Source organism: Haliotis cracherodii, unplaced genomic scaffold (assembly GCF_022045235.1).
Source record: "Haliotis cracherodii isolate W230 unplaced genomic scaffold, xgHalCrac1.p SCAF_8, whole genome shotgun sequence".
Lineage (NCBI taxonomy): Eukaryota > Metazoa > Mollusca > Gastropoda > Lepetellida > Haliotidae > Haliotis > Haliotis cracherodii.
In genome coordinates this window covers 35,652,050-35,671,455 of record NW_027266341.1, presented here as the reverse complement: position 1 = coordinate 35,671,455, position 19,406 = coordinate 35,652,050, and the positions used below count along the sequence as shown (strand labels likewise).

The window sequence follows — 19,406 nt, the reverse complement described above, 5'->3', positions numbered from 1 at the left end:
CTGTGTCACTCAACTGCAAGTCTGAGTATGCTCTGTGTCACTCAACTGCAAGTCTGAGTATGCTCTGTGTCACTCAACTGCAAGTCTGAGTATGCTCTGTGTCACTCACCTGCAAGTCTGAGTATGCTCTGTGTCACTCAACTGCAAGTCTGAGTATGCTCTGTGCCACTCAACTGCAAGTCTGAGTATGCTCTGTGTCACTCACCTGCAAGTCTGAGTATGCTCTGTGCCACTCAACTGCAAGTCTGAGTATGCTCTGTGTCACTCACCTGCAAGTCTGACTATGCTCTGTCACTCACCTGACAAGTCTGACTATGCTCTGTGTCACTCACCTGCAAGTCTGAGTATGCTCTGTGTCACTCACCTGCAAGTCTGAGTATGCTCTGTGTCACTCACCTGACAAGTCTGAGTATGCTCTGTGCCACTCACCTACAAGTCTGAGTATGCTCTGTGCCACTCACCTGCAAGTCTGACTATGCTCTGTGTCACTTACCTGCAAGTCTGAGTATGCTCTGTGTCACTCACCTGCAAGCCTCAATATGCTCTGTGCCACTCACCTGCAAGCCTGAGTATGCTCTGTGTCAGGGCGAGGACTCCGCTGTTGAGCAGCAGACTGAGACTACTGGACTGGTGTTCCGCCATCAGGATGCCCAGTGTTGCCAGGATGAACCGCGCCACAGGCAGGGCTCCCAGACTCAGCCGTTCCTGTAGAGGAACCTGAACATTGCAGTCAAAGACCTGACACAACTTACATTTACACCACATACATCGTATATTCTGGACAGAACTGCTAGGATGAATGTTGCTTTGCACTGCAGTCAGCAATATTTCAGATCTCAATAGCATTTCCTGCAACACTACACATGTTTTATATGTAGAGACTAAGATTATCGCATGTATTTGCTTCATAAAATGAGCCATAAATTGCAATGATGGAGGTACAATGATTCAGTTATAAGGTACCCAACAAAACAACTTGAAAGAATTTTTATGTGAGGATCAGAAGAGTGAGTGAGTGAGTATGGTTTTACGCTGCTTTTAGCAATATTCCAGCAATATCACGGCGGGGGACACCAGAAATGGGCTTCACACATTATACCCATGTCGGGATTTGAACCCAGGTCTTTGGCGAGACGAGCGAACTCTTTAACCACTTGGCTACCCGACCGCCCCTGAGGATCAGAAGAAATCATATCTGACACTATCCTGCCTCGACAGTAAGCCAAAGGACTAATTTGCCACTGAGATCACTACCAGAGTCTGCTGTGAGAGTCAGCTGGATAGAAGGGTACGAAACAGTCCTGCAACCCATACAGTGTCATACTACTGCTTGCATTGAAAATGTACATCACATCTACAATGAACCCAAACAACAGACCTGTGGGGCTGGGGGCTGAGGTTCAGGCAATCTCAATGAGGCTAGACATCACCTGATAATCAAGTTCACACAAAGATGTTCCTTTCACGGAAATGTGGTATTTCTGACGCCCCACAGTTGTGGACGAAACGAAAATTAACTGCTGAAACTGAAATGGTGACAATACATAACCCAATGTGAAATACTTGACATGTTCTGCCTACCTTGGTGTTGTCCTGAGCTGGTTGGGAAGGGTTAACTCCCTTTGCCTTGAAGGTCATGTCAGCGGATATGACACAGGTTCTAAGTTCCCGAATGGCCCAGCGGTACAGTTCCGCAAATGTCATCTCCAGTAGGATCCGATCACAGGGTGGGATGAGCTTGACATTGGCCAGACAGTGGGGGAGGGGTGTGTTGAACTTGCGCCCCACCGTCAGGAGTCCCTGCCAGCCACACAGGACAGCGTACTTGACGGAGGGCACCAGGTGGTCCTTGTGGACCAGACACAGCATGTTCTGGATGCCCTTCAGCCGTAGCTCCGCCCTTGCAACCTGCAAGTAGAGGGCCGAGGGGTTACCTTAAGCATTTCATAAGCTGTGTCATGTTTGGTGAAGTAAATACAAAGTATTTTGTTATAAAAAATACAATACAGTATTTACATCATATCTAAACAAACTGATTTGTTTTTCCACTATTTTACAATTATTTGAAAAAATGGAAGTGGCAATTGAAAAAAAAATGGGTGAATGAAATGGTCGCACATAATTCTGAACTCAAAACTCGATACATTTACGGGAAAAATTGTTATATCACAAGGCTTACTTTTTATGATTTTTTTGTATAATGATAATAATAATAATAATAATAATAATAATAATAATAATTACAGCCCGCTTCTCAATTTGAACTGAAATACTTATAGCAAATATTCAATTTATAGCTGTTATAGTTTGCATTTTATTTTCACAGGCTGAATATTATAACATAATATTTCTTTAAACTTTGTAAGCATGGTGGTTGCTGACAAAGTGTTACCTGATAATGCAGAGATCTCCGCAGCTTGTCGATGTCTATTGGGTGTTCGTACATGACAAACTCAATGATCTTGTTAACCAGTGGCATCTCAGGGTGGGCCCCGGTCAGTCGCTGACGCAGCGCCTTCAGCCTCTGGGTGCTGGTCACTGCACTGACCACGTGATCCCAGGGGTCAGTCTGCAACAGGGCAAGAGGTTGAGTGAGTGAGTTTTACAGCGATGTAAGATAGCGGCTGTCATCAAGAGAGTGAGTGAGTTTTACAGCGATGTAAGATAGCGGCTGTCATCAAGAGAGTGAGTGAGTTGCGATGTAAGATAGCGGCTGTCATCAAGAGAGTGAGTGAGTTTTACAGCGATGTAAGATAGCGGCTGTTATCAAGAGAGTGAGTGAGTTTTACAGCGATGTAAGATAGCGGCTGTCATCAAGAGAGTGAGTGAGTTTTACAGCGATGTAAGATAGCGGCTGTCATCAAGAGAGTGAGTGAGTTTTACAGCGATGTAAGATAGCGGCTGTCATCAAGAGAGTGAGTGAGTTTTACAGCGATGTAAGATAGCGGCTGTCATCAAGAGAGTGAGTGAGTTTTACAGCGATGTAAGATAGTGGCTGTCATCAAGAGAGTGAGTGAGTTTTACAGCGATGTAAGATAGCGGCTGTCATCAAGAGAGTGAGTGAGTGAGTTGCGATGTAAGATAGCGGCTGTCATCAAGAGAGTGAGTGAGTTTTACAGCGATGTAAGATAGCGGCTGTCATCAAGAGAGTGAGTGAGTTTTACAGCGATGTAAGATAGCGGCTGTCATCAAGAGAGTGAGTGAGTTTTACAGCGATGTAAGATAGCGGCTGTCATCAAGAGAGTGAGTGAGTTTTACAGCGATGTAAGATAGCGGCTGTTATCAAGAGAGTGAGTGAGTTTTACAGCGATGTAAGATAGCGGCTGTCATCAAGAGAGTGAGTGAGTTTTACAGCGATGTAAGATAGTGGCTGTCATCAAGAGAGTGAGTGAGTTTTACAGCGATGTAAGATAGCGGCTGTCATCAAGAGAGTGAGTGAGTGAGTTGCGATGTAAGATAGCGGCTGTCATCAAGAGAGTGAGTGAGTTTTACAGCGATGTAAGATAGCGGCTGTCATCAAGAGGTTGAGTGGGTTTTACAGTGATGTAAGATAGTGGCTGTCATTAAGAGAGTGAGTGAGTTTTACAGCGATGTAAGATAGCGGCTGTCATCAAGAGGTTGAGTGGGTTTTACAGTGATGAAAGATAGTGGCTGTCATTAAGAGAGTGAGTGAGTTTTACAGCGATGTAAGATAGCGGCTGTCATCAAGAGAGTGAGTGAGTTTTACAGCGATGTAAGATAGCGGCTGTCATCAAGAGGTTGAGTGGGTTTTACAGTGATGTAAGATAGTGGCTGTCATTAAGAGAGTGAGTGAGTTTTACAGCGATGTAAGATAGCGGCTGTCATCAAGAGAGTGAGTGAGTTTTACAGTGATGTAAGATAGTGGCTGTCATTAAGAGAGTGAGTGAGTTTTACAGCGATGTAAGATAGCGGCTGTCATCAAGAGAGTGAGTGAGTTTTACAGCGATGTAAGATAGTGGCTGTCATCAAGAGAGTGAGTGAGTTTTACAGCGATGTAAGATAGCGGCTGTCATCAAGAGAGTGAGTGAGTGAGTTGCGATGTAAGATAGCGGCTGTCATCAAGAGAGTGAGTGAGTTTTACAGCGATGTAAGATAGCGGCTGTCATCAAGAGAGTGAGTGAGTTTTACAGCGATGTAAGATAGCGGCTGTCATCAAGAGAGTGAGTGAGTTTTACAGCGATGTAAGATAGCGGCTGTCATCAAGAGAGTGAGTGAGTTTTACAGCGATGTAAGATAGCGGCTGTTATCAAGAGAGTGAGTGAGTTTTACAGCGATGTAAGATAGCGGCTGTCATCAAGAGAGTGAGTGAGTTTTACAGCGATGTAAGATAGTGGCTGTCATCAAGAGAGTGAGTGAGTTTTACAGCGATGTAAGATAGCGGCTGTCATCAAGAGAGTGAGTGAGTGAGTTGCGATGTAAGATAGCGGCTGTCATCAAGAGAGTGAGTGAGTTTTACAGCGATGTAAGATAGCGGCTGTCATCAAGAGGTTGAGTGGGTTTTACAGTGATGTAAGATAGTGGCTGTCATTAAGAGAGTGAGTGAGTTTTACAGCGATGTAAGATAGCGGCTGTCATCAAGAGGTTGAGTGGGTTTTACAGTGATGAAAGATAGTGGCTGTCATTAAGAGAGTGAGTGAGTTTTACAGCGATGTAAGATAGCGGCTGTCATCAAGAGAGTGAGTGAGTTTTACAGCGATGTAAGATAGCGGCTGTCATCAAGAGGTTGAGTGGGTTTTACAGTGATGTAAGATAGTGGCTGTCATTAAGAGAGTGAGTGAGTTTTACAGCGATGTAAGATAGCGGCTGTCATCAAGAGAGTGAGTGAGTTTTACAGTGATGTAAGATAGTGGCTGTCATTAAGAGAGTGAGTGAGTTTTACAGCGATGTAAGATAGCGGCTGTCATCAAGAGAGTGAGTGAGTTTTACAGCGATGTAAGATAGTGGCTGTCATCAAGAGAGTGAGTGAGTTTTACAGCGATGTAAGATAGCGGCTGTCATCAAGAGAGTGAGTGAGTGAGTTGCGATGTAAGATAGCGGCTGTCATCAAGAGAGTGAGTGAGTTTTACAGCGATGTAAGATAGCGGCTGTCATCAAGAGAGTGAGTGAGTTTTACAGCGATGTAAGATAGCGGCTGTCATCAAGAGAGTGAGTGAGTTTTACAGCGATGTAAGATAGCGGCTGTCATCAAGAGAGTGAGTGAGTTTTACAGCGATGTAAGATAGCGGCTGTTATCAAGAGAGTGAGTGAGTTTTACAGCGATGTAAGATAGCGGCTGTCATCAAGAGAGTGAGTGAGTTTTACAGCGATGTAAGATAGTGGCTGTCATCAAGAGAGTGAGTGAGTTTTACAGCGATGTAAGATAGCGGCTGTCATCAAGAGAGTGAGTGAGTGAGTTGCGATGTAAGATAGCGGCTGTCATCAAGAGAGTGAGTGAGTTTTACAGCGATGTAAGATAGCGGCTGTCATCAAGAGGTTGAGTGGGTTTTACAGTGATGTAAGATAGTGGCTGTCATTAAGAGAGTGAGTGAGTTTTACAGCGATGTAAGATAGCGGCTGTCATCAAGAGGTTGAGTGGGTTTTACAGTGATGAAAGATAGTGGCTGTCATTAAGAGAGTGAGTGAGTTTTACAGCGATGTAAGATAGCGGCTGTCATCAAGAGAGTGAGTGAGTTTTACAGCGATGTAAGATAGCGGCTGTCATCAAGAGGTTGAGTGGGTTTTACAGTGATGTAAGATAGTGGCTGTCATTAAGAGAGTGAGTGAGTTTTACAGCGATGTAAGATAGCGGCTGTCATTAAGAGAGTGAGTGAGTTTTACAGCGATGTAAGATAGCGGCTGTCATTAAGAGAGTGAGTGAGTTTTACAGCGATGTAAGATAGTGGCTGTCATCAAGAGAGTGAGTGAGTTTTACAACGATGTAAGATAGCAGCTGTCATCAAGAGAGTGAGTGAGTTTTACAGCGCTGTAAAATAGCGGCTGTCATCAAAAGAGTGAGTGAGTTTTACAGCGATATAAGATAGAGGCTGTTATCAAGTGGGGTGTGAGTATGAATGATTTTGGACCATGAATAGAATCTCTCCCTTGTTGATTTTGATATCAAAGATGGTAGTTCTCTGCATGTCTCAGAGTTTTGTAACAAGAACTAAAGAAAAAGTAAGTTGGTGGTTGTGTGTGTGGGTGAGTGTATAAGTGAGTGGGTGGGTGTTTGAGAGTGAGTGAGTGGTTGTGTGGGTGGGTGAGTGAGTGAGTGGTGAGTGAGTGAGTGAGTGAGTGAGAGTGATTAGGGTGGATAGGTGAGGCCTGATAATTTATGGTATTGATTAGTATTACTAAAAATAGAAAGGGATTTACCCTCAAGTGGTATTCTCCAAACCTAACCCAATCTCCGCTTGTTGGAACCTCCTTACATTATTGTAGCAACATTTCCTGCAACTGTACCCTATGAACAATTTGGGATTTGGTAAGGAGTTGCCACCCTGCCAGCATTAAACAGAATGGACGCTGGGCCTCTAATAGATGTCGGGTTGATGCCTTGTGTGAAATTAACGTCCGGGCGTCTAATAGAGGAAATGCAGTAACCACAAAGCAGTTTGTACTAGTGTTTGTTAGTCTGTTGTCTAACGCCGCACTCATGCATGTGAAGGCGGTCTGTAAATAATTAAGTCTCGACAAGACAATCAAGTGATCGACATCATGAGCATCAATCCATGAAATTGGGATATCATGCATCAACCAAGTAAGCAAGCCTGACCACCTGATCCCTTTAGTCGCCTCTTAAGGCAAGCATGGGTTCTTCATGGGCGAGTTTGTACAAGAGTATTTTTCATCCTTGCTGATTTTACCTGTTTCAAAGGGGGGTGGGCTTTCTCCATCTCAGAATCTGAACCAAGCAGAGCATCTGGATCCAGGTCGAATCCCTCATCAAAACTGTGTTCTCTCTCCTGCATCTTCCCGACACCCGCCTCCTCCTCCTCACTCCCCTCCTGAGCCTCTGCTGCCGCTGTTGCCGACTTCTTCAGCTCAGCATTCACCTCTTCCTTCGCTGCGGTGGCGCCCCCAGTGGCCTGCATGGTGTCCGTCTCGTCCTGGTCTCGCTCCTTGTCCTCCCTGGACTCCGCCAGGCCTGTGGGTTATACACATCGAGTCAAAACCAGCCTTAACATTTTAAATATCAGTTAATGATTATGGCAAACTTATTTCAGCAAGTGCCCTTGTCAGGAATATGCCTCTGTTCACTAAGCAGTGCTGTGGACAAAATATTACCTTGGGGAGATATCTATGACAATGACCCCTTCTACAATACTAAACAGTCCAGGTTACATCACAAGGTGAGTGAGTGAGTCACCAAGGTTTTGATTTTACATAGTAAGCCCGGGTTGTGAACCACACAAGACTAGTGTTCAAATAAATGTTAAATAGTTAAATAGTAGTTAAATAAAGGGTTGGAGATTGGTCACAAAGTGTACCCAAAAAACAAGGACTGACTGACTCAGAGTCAGTATGATGTGTCTGAGTTTGGTATTCGTGTCAAACTGCAGCATGGTGTCTAAATCCGGCAAGAGTCACTACATGAGTGAAATGATGTTGAATGCGACAAACTCCATTTCACTTCATCTAAACCTCTGCATACCGTCTATGCCAGCTGTTTTTTAAGAATTCCCTGACCAGAACACTCACGTTTAGACTTTTTCTTGTCCTCTAGGAACTTGGTTATGACTTCCCTCCAGCGAGGCAAAGACCTGAGCATCTTGGATCGGGCAAATGCATTCACTTCATCACCGACAGCAGGTCGGAGTTCATTGAACAGAAAGTGGCACCTCTCGATGACAGGTGCACATACTTCCTTGTACGACCGCCCCTGGTCTTGATGTGCCTGGGGGAGAACAAAAATGGCATGAGTGAGTGAGTGAGTTGGGTTTAATGACGCTTTTAACAATATTCCAGTTATATCACGTGTCAGCTTAATGTGGGAGGAAAGCCTGAAGTGATGCAGGTCTCAGAAGTTTACCACTTCGGTGAAACCCTCGAGTATGGGTATGGTGCCGACAAACCTAGAAACATAATCCACAATCATAAGTTGCTGGTGTGCCCAAGGGACGCAACTCTGCACAGCGAATTGCGGCGCCTTAGACGACTCGGCCACCCGTGCCCCCAAACATGGCATGAGACATTGAAACTGTCTGCACGCTGAATGACAACCCTGAGGAGTATTGACAAGCCTGGACACTCCCAACACACTCACTGAAGAGGAGAGAACTCAGACAGAAAGGAATACAAGAGACATTATTAAGCAACATATTCAGAGGAATGTTCCATTCATATATCAATAATGTGTTTGTTTGTTGTTGAACATCACACTCAGCAATATTATAATTTCATAATGGCGACTGGTAAATAGTCAAGAGTGGAGAAGGAATCCAATTATTGAGAAAAGCAATGTATCACCCCATCTGGGTACATTGACATGCTATCAACCAAGTCACTGAGTCTAACAGCTCAATATTAAGTCACCTCTTATGACCAGAATATTCTCACCTGGACGTTTGTGCCCAAACCTGATTACATCTTACCTTAATCAAGGCCTTCTTGGTCTGTGCGATGACCCTGCAGAGTTCCGCAAGAGACCTGGGCAGGCTGTGTTTGCTGCCATGCTCCCCCTGGCCGTGTTCGATGAGACCCAGGACGACATGGCCGAGATCGTGGTGCTTCAGTATTACTGCCATCAACAACCTGTCCACACAAACATGATCACATTGTCACACAAACAGGATCACATTGTTACACAAACATGATCAAAGTGTTACACTAACATGATCACGTTGTTACTCAAACATGATAAATGTCAAAAAAACATGATCACATTGTTACATAAACATGATCAAACAGCTCCACAAACATGATCAAAGTGTTCCACAAACATGATCACATTGCGACACAAACATGATCACATTGACAAAACATGATCAAAGGGTTACTCAAACATGATAAATGTCCAAAAAACATGATCACATTGTTACACAAACATGATCATACTGCTCCACAAACATGATCAAAGTGTTCCACAAACATGATCAATGTCCAAAAAACATGATCACATTGTTACACAAACATGATCAAACTGCTCCACAAACATGATCACATTGTTCCACAAACATGATCAAACTGCTCCACAAACATTATCAAAGTGTTCCACAAACATGACAACATAGTTTCACAAACATGATCACATTGTTACACAATCATGATCATACTGTTACACAAACATGATCACATTGTTACATAAATATAATCACATTGTTACACAATCATGATCACATTGTTACACAAACATGATCACATTGTTACACAAATATGATAACATTGTTACACAAATATGATCACATTGTTACACAAATATGATCACATTGTAACACAATCATGATCACATTGTTACACAAATATGATCACATTGTTACACAAACATGATCACATTGTTACACAAATATGATCACATTGTAACACAATCATGATCACATAGTTACACAAACATGATCACATTGTTACACAAACATGATCACATAGTTACACAAACATGATCACATTGTTACACAAATATGATCACATTGTTACACAATCATGATCACACTGTTACACGAACAAGATATCATTGCTACACAATCATGATCACACTGTCACAAACATGATCACACTGTCACACAAATATGATCACACTGTCACACAAACATGATCACATTGTTACACAAATATGATCACATTGTTACACAAACATGATCACATTGTCACACAATCATGATCACACTGTTACACAAACATGATCACATTGTTACACAATCATGATCACACTGTTACACAAACATGATCACACTGTTACACAAACATGATCACACTGTTACACAAACATGATCACATTGTTACACAATCATGATCACACTGTCACAAACATGATCACATTGTTACACAAACATGATCACATTGTTACACAAACATGATCACACTGTCACACAAACATGATCACACTGTTACACAAACATGATCACACTGTCACACAAATATGATCACACAGTTACACAACCATGATCACACTGTCACACAAACATGATCACATTGTAACACAAACACGACCTTTTTCACATGAAGTCAAAACTGATATGAAATTATAATCGAATCGACCCACCTGCCGACCTCCTCCACAGGGTGGTCCTGTGGGAAGGAGAAGGGGAACACCAGGTGGTTCTGCTTGAGGAAGCTCTCCACGATGCCCAGGAAGGCCTTTACCGTGGGGTCCTGTATCCTGCCCTCCGCCAGGGCCTGCAGGAAGGGGCGTGCCACGTCGGTGCTGGGGTTCTCCTGCTGGTACAGGCGCTCCTTGTCCATGGCCTGGGGGAGGTGGCACTGCTCCGAAGTGGGTGTGGCACCTAAGGGGCAGGGAATGAGAGCAACAACTGGTGACACTGGTGAACAAGGCAACACTGAGAAGCTTGTCACAGGTGGTCCCCAACCAACAGCTATTCATATTTAGCATAGTACCCACACTGCTGCATCTTCCCAAGGCAAGGGAGTTAACTGACTGCAAAAGTCCAGTTCCTACCCTTAATGAACTAAGCAGGAATGAAGAAGTTAAATTTAGGCTGCATTAACGAGTCTATGCATAGTCCAATTAAAATTGTGTAACAAAATCGGCATCCACTTCGTAAACTGACGTGCAGATTAGGGTCAATTGCAGGATTTGCAAAACATGTGTACCGCCAACTTGGCGTCAACAGATATTTTCCAAATTGTTTCATGTTTTTAATCAAGGTGCTCATGTGGCGCCGCCATTTTTTTAAAGCAAATGCAAGCAATATAAAAGGTGGAATCTGTTTGGTCAGTCGGAGGGACATAGAAGGGAAATAACTTGTAAAAGCCACTGGTGGTGCTTCGATCGAGCCCAGAAATTTCTGCCTAGTTCCGCAAGGGTTGAAACTGGACTCTTAAAGTAAGTTAACTCCCTTGCCTTGGTAAGATGACACTGCCCTGGAATACCAGGTTATAACGCCACAAACATAGACTTATAGTGTGGCCATTCATTTTAAAAAGAAGTTTGATCTCTTTCAACACATCAGTAAAGCTGATATATTTAATTTTCAGGCCCTCATTCCACAAAGCAATTGACCACACGATTCAGGACAGGATTCTGGGTATGGCACTCAGAGTGGTTGTAGCATTAACACCGCTTCATGTCATGGAGCCAGGGCAGTCATTTTCATTGTCACCTGGCTCATGACTGAGATGAATTTCTGAAGCTCCTGATGATTTTCATCCTGCTTACCTGGTGTGGTGGTGCATGAGCTGGGAGTCCGACTCTCGCCCTTCTCTTCATCATAGCTGTTGTGAGGCTGAAGAACCTGCAGCCCCCCACTGAAGAACTCGGCCTGCAGCCAGTGTCGACTCTCCAGCTCATCGCTAGACAGCTGGGAGCTGCGAGCCAGCTCAGCAGCATGGAGACCCAAGAGAATACCCAGCGTCCTCTCTGTGTCCATCAGAGGTGACGACATCGTGTTGGAGTCTGTGGTCTGAATCACCTCCTTCTCAGGCTAAAACAGATGATAACGGCTTTACAAACTTGTCTTAATTCAATTATAGTTCAAAATGACTATTTGATATATTTATTCAGCCTTGCAGACATAATGTTGAAATAGTCGCCTTGCAATGATGCTATTAAGAGAATGGCTGCTTAAGTTATCTTTCATCTAACAATGAAACCGTCACTCAAACAGAATCTCAGCAATGCCGGAGTAGGAAACACTCACATCCACATACTGCCCCACATAGAAGGCCATCATCATCTCCCTCGCCTCCTCGGAATGGTGGGCAGCCTCAAACGCTGAGGATGCATCTCGACCTGGAACGATATTGTCCTTGTCATAAAACCACTTTTTATGTCAGCATCAACACTCCCACAACTACCTCTCTAATCATCTTTGTACATAGACAGACAGTGTATTTGTCAAATGAAACAACTCACATGTGAATTGTTTGATAGGCATCACATAGAAGTTGACGGACGACAAAGTACACACAATTTATGGATAACAACTTCTTTAGTTACTGTAAAGGTGACATTTCGGTATAGATCCTTATACCATTGTCAAGCAAGACTGAATGATGAACATGGTACAGAATAAAAATAGTAGGTGGAGGATTAACAGCAATTGCAGTAGGTAGATTGAATGGTTGGTTTGTTGTTTAATGCCGCACTCAGCAATATTCCAGCTATATGACGGCGGTCTGTAATTAATCGTGTCTGGAGCGGACAATCCAGTGATTAATAGCATCGATCCACACAATTGGGATACGATGACATGCATCAACCAAGTCAGCAAGCCTGACCCCCCGATTCTGTTAGTTGCCTCTTACGACAAGCATAGTCGCCTGTTACGGCAAGCATGGGTTGCTGAAGACCTAATCTACCCTAGATCTTCACGGGTCAGTAGGTAGATTGACATGAGTAGGTTAAGTAATCACAACAGAGGGATAATACTGTAACAACATGGACAGAAAACACATGATGGCGGGAGATCTATACCCAAATGTCGCCTTTACAGTAATTAAAGAAGTTGTTATCCATAAATTGTGTCTACTTTGTCATCTCACATGTGGCATAGGTTCCTAACAGTCTTGTTTATCTGATCTGTTTCAACATGTCTTGTTTTCAGGGTTCATGAGTTAAAAATACCATTTTAGTAATATTCAAGCCATAGCAACATAAATGTTGAAAGTCAACCCAGGATTCACTGAGATGGGCAAACGCTGACCACACGGCCACTCTACAACTCAACTCTAACGCTGTATGGCTTATGAAGGTCAATAGGTTCAAGTCATTGTTGGATGAGATGCGAGCACTAAGGGACATGAGGACCCACTTACCAGCATACTTCTTGAGGAGATCTCTGCCACACGGAGCCAGTGACTTGAAGTCGTGCACATCATACACCTTGCCGTGGATCACTACCCACAGGCCGCCATCTTTGTTGTGGTTCTCCACATCCGCCTTCCTGATCATCTGAACGTCGTCAAACGAAGTCTGAGTGTATCTCTCCAACGTGTGACCTGCCGGAGTGTGACCAGAATGTGACCAGGGTGTGACAGATGATTATCATACTGAGCATAATAATAGTAATCCAATAATGGACGTGATGTAAAGATGGATGCATCTAATTGTGACGTGAGACAAACCTAAAACTGGACAACTACCGTACTTCCTTGATTAAAGGCCTGTACGTACATTTCTGTCAGACACTATCTACCCCCGATGTTTAATCGTAAAGAGAATTACGTGAGTGTAAGTACCCAGGGATTAATCGAGATCCGGCATTTAATCAAGGAAATACGGTAATATAAATATCATTATTTAATGATTGGCATTGTGTGGGGATTCTTGAATCTCGAACATAACTGGAACTGTATTATAATGAGAGAGTGAGCTGGGTTTGACACCACTTCGAACTAAACTGTATTATAAAGAGTAAGGTCCAATAATCAACCAATTCCCATGAGTACATCATAAACCAAACAGGAAATAAACCAAAATGAGAAAGCAGATGTATGGAGATAAAAAGTAGTTCATGCAAGGCGACCTCATTTGCATACTTATCGGATCATGATATCAAGTTTATCTGACCTGTTTATCACATAGATAACATACATTTTTTATCTACCCGCAACATACACATCCAAAGTGAGCGAGGCATCTTCATTTTCTTGTTAGAATTATTTTGGAAAAATTAAATCGGTCATTGACAGACAACACATCGAGTTTACGCCACAGTGTGATGGCCAACTCACTCCACACTCCAGGCCAGGCAAGATCCTCCTTGTCATCCCGATCCAGTCCTGGTGCCAGGCGGTTGAACTTGTCCAGAATATCCAGGATCTCCTCCAACACAGGGACTGCTTTAGACAGGGTCACAATTTCCGGACTGCGCAGGTTCAGCAAGATCATGCAGGTCACCATCTCGGGCAGCAGTACTCCTGCAACAGATATGCGTAAATCAGCATCAACCATATTTCTCGAACAAGTCCCTAAATTTGTATGAAAATGGTTGAGAAATTGCTAAAATGACATTTTCACTACGACAGTGTTCAGGTTTATGATCTAATTGTAAACAATCAAATATCTCCAATGCTTAAAATACAGTAACAAAATCATAAAGCGAGAACTAAATCCATCTATCCCCGTTTCAAAAGGCTTTTCTTGTACGGCTGTGACTGAATGCTTATTTATGTCTGGGATCTCAAAAAACAAATTACTGGAGTACAGCCCAATATGTGATACAAACCTGTGACATCCTTGACGATGATCTTGGAGACAAGGGAGAAGTGGCGGCTGCTGCTACTGGCGATGCTGGCAGCAGCGGGGAGGATGTCCCCGACATGGGTACACAGCAACATACAGTACTTCTTGAGGAGCGCTGCCGCTCCCCGCATCTCCAGGCCTGCAACAGAAGGCATGATATTATCCACAGGGGCAATCATATCGGCGAACTATTTTCAGATATTCTCAGTGAGAACCATATTTTTGCTTCATGCCGATTGGCTAGTTAATGCCAGATGATCAACAATCGATTGACTGAGCTGTCTACACTTGTGATCAGAAACACCTGACACTTGACTCTAAGGCTTAAAAAATAAATGAATTGGTTCTCAGGACATGACTTTTGAAAATATAGTGCATGCAGTGTTTTTTGTTTTGTTTCGCTTGCTCAAACCAGAGACCCCATATAAGAGATCTATTATATGGTCTCTGTTCAAACTAATATGGAACCAAATAACAGTTGTGTACCCTCCACCTGGGAAAGGGCCTCCCTACATAAATAAACTATTGGAATTTACGGATTATTTATCCCTGGGATATAATGCTGAAAGTGTAATTTGCAAGTGTTCACAGCACATTAGTTATTCTCTTCATCACCAAATACAGGATCACCATAAACCAAGAGTTGCATCATTCCGAAGATTAGTAAAACATAAACTGTATCTCAGAAAAAACACAGTAACCTGCAAAGTTTATCGGAACCCAAGGGTGAGCAAATGAAAGTTGTTTTCCGTCTAAGTCAGCCATATTCCAGCTACATCAATGCAGCCTGTAAATAGGAACAAGTGGGAGGAAAGCCTTTTCTCATGCACATTGACATTACCATTTTGCATAAAACCATAATCCAACAGACAAAGATTCAAAATTAGGGTGAATCCTGGGTTCAACCCCAGAACCAGCAGATCCTGGCAACTAAGGGATGCAACTCTGCCCAGTCCCCTCCGACAATTGGTACTTGTAGCTGTCCTACCAATTTCCGATGAGGGTTTGGAGGGATCTTCGTCATCCTTCACATCCAAAATACGGGAGATTTCATTTGTTTCTTTGACAAATATCTTGGAGACCAGGAGTCTTTGAAACTGCAGCAGCAGGTCCAGTGACGGCGACGTCTCCACCGGCTCAGCATCAGGTGACTTCAGCGTGCTGTCCCGTGACACGTCTTGTAGCTTGGAAAGTGTGTGAGTCGAGGAGTTTCTGAAACACAGTGAGTGAGTGAGTGAGTGAGTGAGTGAGTGAGTGAGTGAGTGAGTGAGTGAGTGAGTGAGTGAGTGAGTGAGCAAGCAAGCAAGCGAGCGAGTCTGGTGAACAGTATTCACAGTTTGTCATCTGCGAGGAAAGCCTGAAGTGACGCAGGTTTGAGACGTTAACCGCTTTGGTGAATATGTCATTGTGTAGTACAAGTACTAATGTTTCCTGTGTGTGGCCGCCTCCTGCCTACCTGAGCAGCTGCTGTATCAGCTGAAGCAGTGGGATGGTTGCCTTGGTATCCAGATCTCCCCCCTTGACTGTGGGGCTGGCTTTCTCGATCACCGACTGCTCCGACTTCTCCCCATTGGTGGCCTCACTCAACTTGCCATCCTCGGAGTTGTCTTCCCCTGTCTCACTCTCCTTCTCCTGGAGGTGAAAAAAGCTTGTACTAATCACAGGTCAACATGACTCAGTAATAACTGTCACGTGAGTATCAACGATATTACTTCCCAGACAATCATACAACCATAGTGATATAACACCCTAACTGAAGTTAAATTCTTCTAACAAAACCTTGAAGGTATACTTGGGTCTAATAAGACGAGTCAAGGCAACAACCATGTTGTCTATAAATACTTCACTAATAGGAAACAATGTTTCAGTGTCTGGTGCCATATGTTCTCTCTGTTTCTAAATACAGTAACTTTATTATATACTTCTCAAAAGAGGTTAAAGAACCCTTGATTCTGTAATATCATAATTTTCTCTCCGTTTCTCAATACATTTTTTGGTTGGTTTGTTGTTTAACGCCGCACTCAGCAATATTCCAGCTATACGACGGCGGTCTGTAAATAATCAAGTCTGGACCAGACAATCCAGTGATTGATATCATGAGCATCCATCCACGCAATTGGGATCGATGACATGATTCTTTCATATGACAATAGTTAATCTGTCTATTGGGTGTTCCTCAACTTCTTTTGAGTAGTATACAATGTCTCTGTACAAATGATGTTGTCGTTAACTGCTAGACTGATACGCATTCCTAAACTGAACAAAGCTGAGTTTGAGGGTATTGCATCAATTTGCTCGGGCTGCCAAATAGTGGGAGCCTGGTCCCCTTTAACACATCGATGCCTTGTAGTCCTCAATACTGCCAGCAGTCCTACCTTCTTGTCTTCTATTTCCTGGATTTCCTTCTTGATGGCGGCCTGCAGCGCGGACTCCAGGCCCCCCTCTGCCATCAGACTGCTCACCAGCAGGTCTGTCATGAACCTCTGACCTGGGCTCATCACGGTCAGGTCGCGACCTGGACACAACCAGGAATGTAGCATCACATACATGGCTGACAACATCAGCTGATTTCACTGGACATAGCAGATAACTGTAGCATACGGAATATAAATACATATTTTCATATTACTATGAGGAATATTAGCCTGTTATATTATGCATCTACCTTGAGTGTGTGTAAATACAAGTGTATGACATATTAGAGCTGAGGTAACTGACAGTACAACTTCACATTGATTGAAATGAGGAAAAAGAAAGTCAAGGTTTTATCAAGAATTCATTTGCATTGAAAAACCCTTGAAGACTTCAGGTTTTCAAATCCATCTTTAAACTTCTTTCTGCCAATCATATAAGGACACAGATGCATTCGTTCCCAGTGATTTAAAGTAAGCACGAAAGTCAAGGGATCATTGTAATAACCCTAATGTTAAAAGTTCAAGATTTAGGGGCCCTTTGATACATAGAAGACTTCAAGGAACCCAGGACTTCCCCCTCTATGTGGGACACTGCATTACTCTGTGTATCCTGCTGCTGCTGCTGCCTATACTCACTTCCAGTGGCCAGTAGTGAGGACAGAGCCCGTGCCCGCTCCTCCGCCGTAGGGAGCAGAATGGACCAGCCGCTCTGTAGTGTGGCCTGTGCTGCCATCTGGACTGTATTCAGTACACCAGAGTTACTAGCAAGGGCCACAACTCTTTGTTTCAAGCTGACCACCAGGGGGCTGCCTTGCCCCAGACCAAGACACTCCACGTCCTCTGCCTGAGACACTGTTGCATGGAGCTGGAATAGGATGACATGGTTACCTAGTAACTTGTTCTCTCAATCTCAGTATCGGTTGAGCACGTGTGTTAAGACAGAAGACACCTATGAAATAAGATGTGACATATCCGTACCTGTAGATTGAGCAGGTTGAGGCCTGCTACAGCCATGCACTCCTTCTCCTGGGGAGGCGGCCAGTCACTCCGTCCATCCATCCCCTCGCACACCTCCGTCAGCATCTCGTTCAGCTGCTCAAAGGTGGACTTGCAGATGTCGACGGTGAAGGGGATGCGAGACCCAACTGACCAGTGGCCACTGGAGGACCAGATGAAGGTCTGTGGACAGGAATGTACAGCCATATAATGTTTTATCCTTTCAGATGTTAACAATTACGCATTAAAAACTAATTAATCCTGTTAGTTTGTCATTATGTATTAAGGTGTTGTTTCATAATCAATATAATGAAATATTTTGTAATGGAGGTGTCTTCAAATAGACAATGTGTCTGTTGACCAATCTTATTTCTTTCTTGAAATAAAATATGGTGTATGAAGGCCATATGCAGCCATTCTAGGCACAAACGCTCTTAAGTGACAATTTTTTTTTAAAAAGAACAATTGCTTAGACAAAACTACTCTTGTACTACTCTTATGCTTTTTGTTTGTTTGTTGGTTGGTTGTCTAATACCGCACTCAGCAATATTCCAGCCATATGATGGCAGTCTGTAAATAAACAACTCTCAACCAGACAATCCAGTGATCGACATATGAGCATCAATCTCTGCAATTGGAACACAATGACATGCATCAACCAAGTCAGTGAGCCTGCCGAACCGATCACAATAGTTGCCTCTTACGACAAGCACGGGTTGCTGAAAACAGATTCTAACACGGGTCATCAATATGCCATGGCAACATGAACATTACAAATTACATAAAGAACATAAAAAAACACAAGCACGCGCAACAGAGCTTGACAAACCTGAGAGGGTCCACACGATGCCCCAACAATGTTTCTGCTTTCACAGCCAGACATCAGCGTGGGTTCGATGACGTTCCCGACGGAGTTATCTCCCAGCTGCCCCTGCTCATTCTTCCCCCAGCAGAACACCTCCCCATCCTCTGTGATGACCACGCAGTGCATGGACCCCACTGCAACATCCACAACCTTCTTCCCCATCAATCCATCAATCTGCTTCGGGTGTCGTACATGGTCCTCCGAGCCGTGTCCCAGTCGGTAGTTATCTCCCTTTCCCCTGTTGGTAATTTAACAAACATGTTATCCACACAAAAATCTTGATACTGCTCACTGGTAAACGTGTTTTATGTCTAAGTTTCTAAAGGTCTGTAAATGCTACATGGGTTGACATGAATTTGATCATAACTGATAGTTTATAAAACTACATATTTATCACTGAAGATTGTTTAATATGCATCAGACACTTTTGCTTGTATAAGATTCAGAGCACTTATGAGAAAAAGATTCAAACATAATTTCAGTTATAACATAGCCGTGTGGGAGGAAAGTGAAAAGTAGAAGTGCCTTGAGTTGTAAAAACAATATTTGTTGTTTGTTTAACCCCTCACTCAGCAATATTCCAGCTGTAGGACGGTGGTCTGTAAATAATCAAATCTGGACCAGCGGTCCAGTGATTGACATCATGACCATCGACCAGTTGGGATATGATGACATGTATCAACCAAGTCTGCAAGCCTGACCACCTGATCCTGTTGGTTACCTCTTACGACTTTAAGTCGCCTTTTACGACAAGCATGGATTGCTGAAGACCTAG

The 19,406-nt window shown here is 43.5% G+C and overlaps 1 protein-coding gene across 1 annotated transcript in view; it reads right to left on the bottom strand.

Moving 5' to 3' along the window:
- LOC139449611 (E3 ubiquitin-protein ligase HERC2-like) overlaps positions 1–19,406 on the bottom strand; it is a 147,877-nt gene that overhangs the window by 55,675 nt on the left and 72,796 nt on the right. The window contains exons 13-30 of the mRNA XM_071231085.1: positions 18,596–18,869; positions 17,749–17,949; positions 17,407–17,635; positions 16,732–16,871; positions 15,813–15,988; positions 15,345–15,568; positions 14,340–14,495; positions 13,846–14,031; positions 12,928–13,110; positions 11,811–11,902; positions 11,330–11,594; positions 10,196–10,436; positions 8,592–8,751; positions 7,699–7,894; positions 6,864–7,144; positions 2,393–2,569; positions 1,582–1,908; positions 558–717 (exon numbers count right to left, since the gene is read on the bottom strand). Coding sequence (XP_071087186.1) covers positions 558–717; positions 1,582–1,908; positions 2,393–2,569; positions 6,864–7,144; positions 7,699–7,894; positions 8,592–8,751; positions 10,196–10,436; positions 11,330–11,594; positions 11,811–11,902; positions 12,928–13,110; positions 13,846–14,031; positions 14,340–14,495; positions 15,345–15,568; positions 15,813–15,988; positions 16,732–16,871; positions 17,407–17,635; positions 17,749–17,949; positions 18,596–18,869 — 3,668 coding nt within the window. The remainder of the gene's footprint in view (positions 1–557; positions 718–1,581; positions 1,909–2,392; positions 2,570–6,863; positions 7,145–7,698; positions 7,895–8,591; positions 8,752–10,195; positions 10,437–11,329; positions 11,595–11,810; positions 11,903–12,927; positions 13,111–13,845; positions 14,032–14,339; positions 14,496–15,344; positions 15,569–15,812; positions 15,989–16,731; positions 16,872–17,406; positions 17,636–17,748; positions 17,950–18,595; positions 18,870–19,406) is intronic.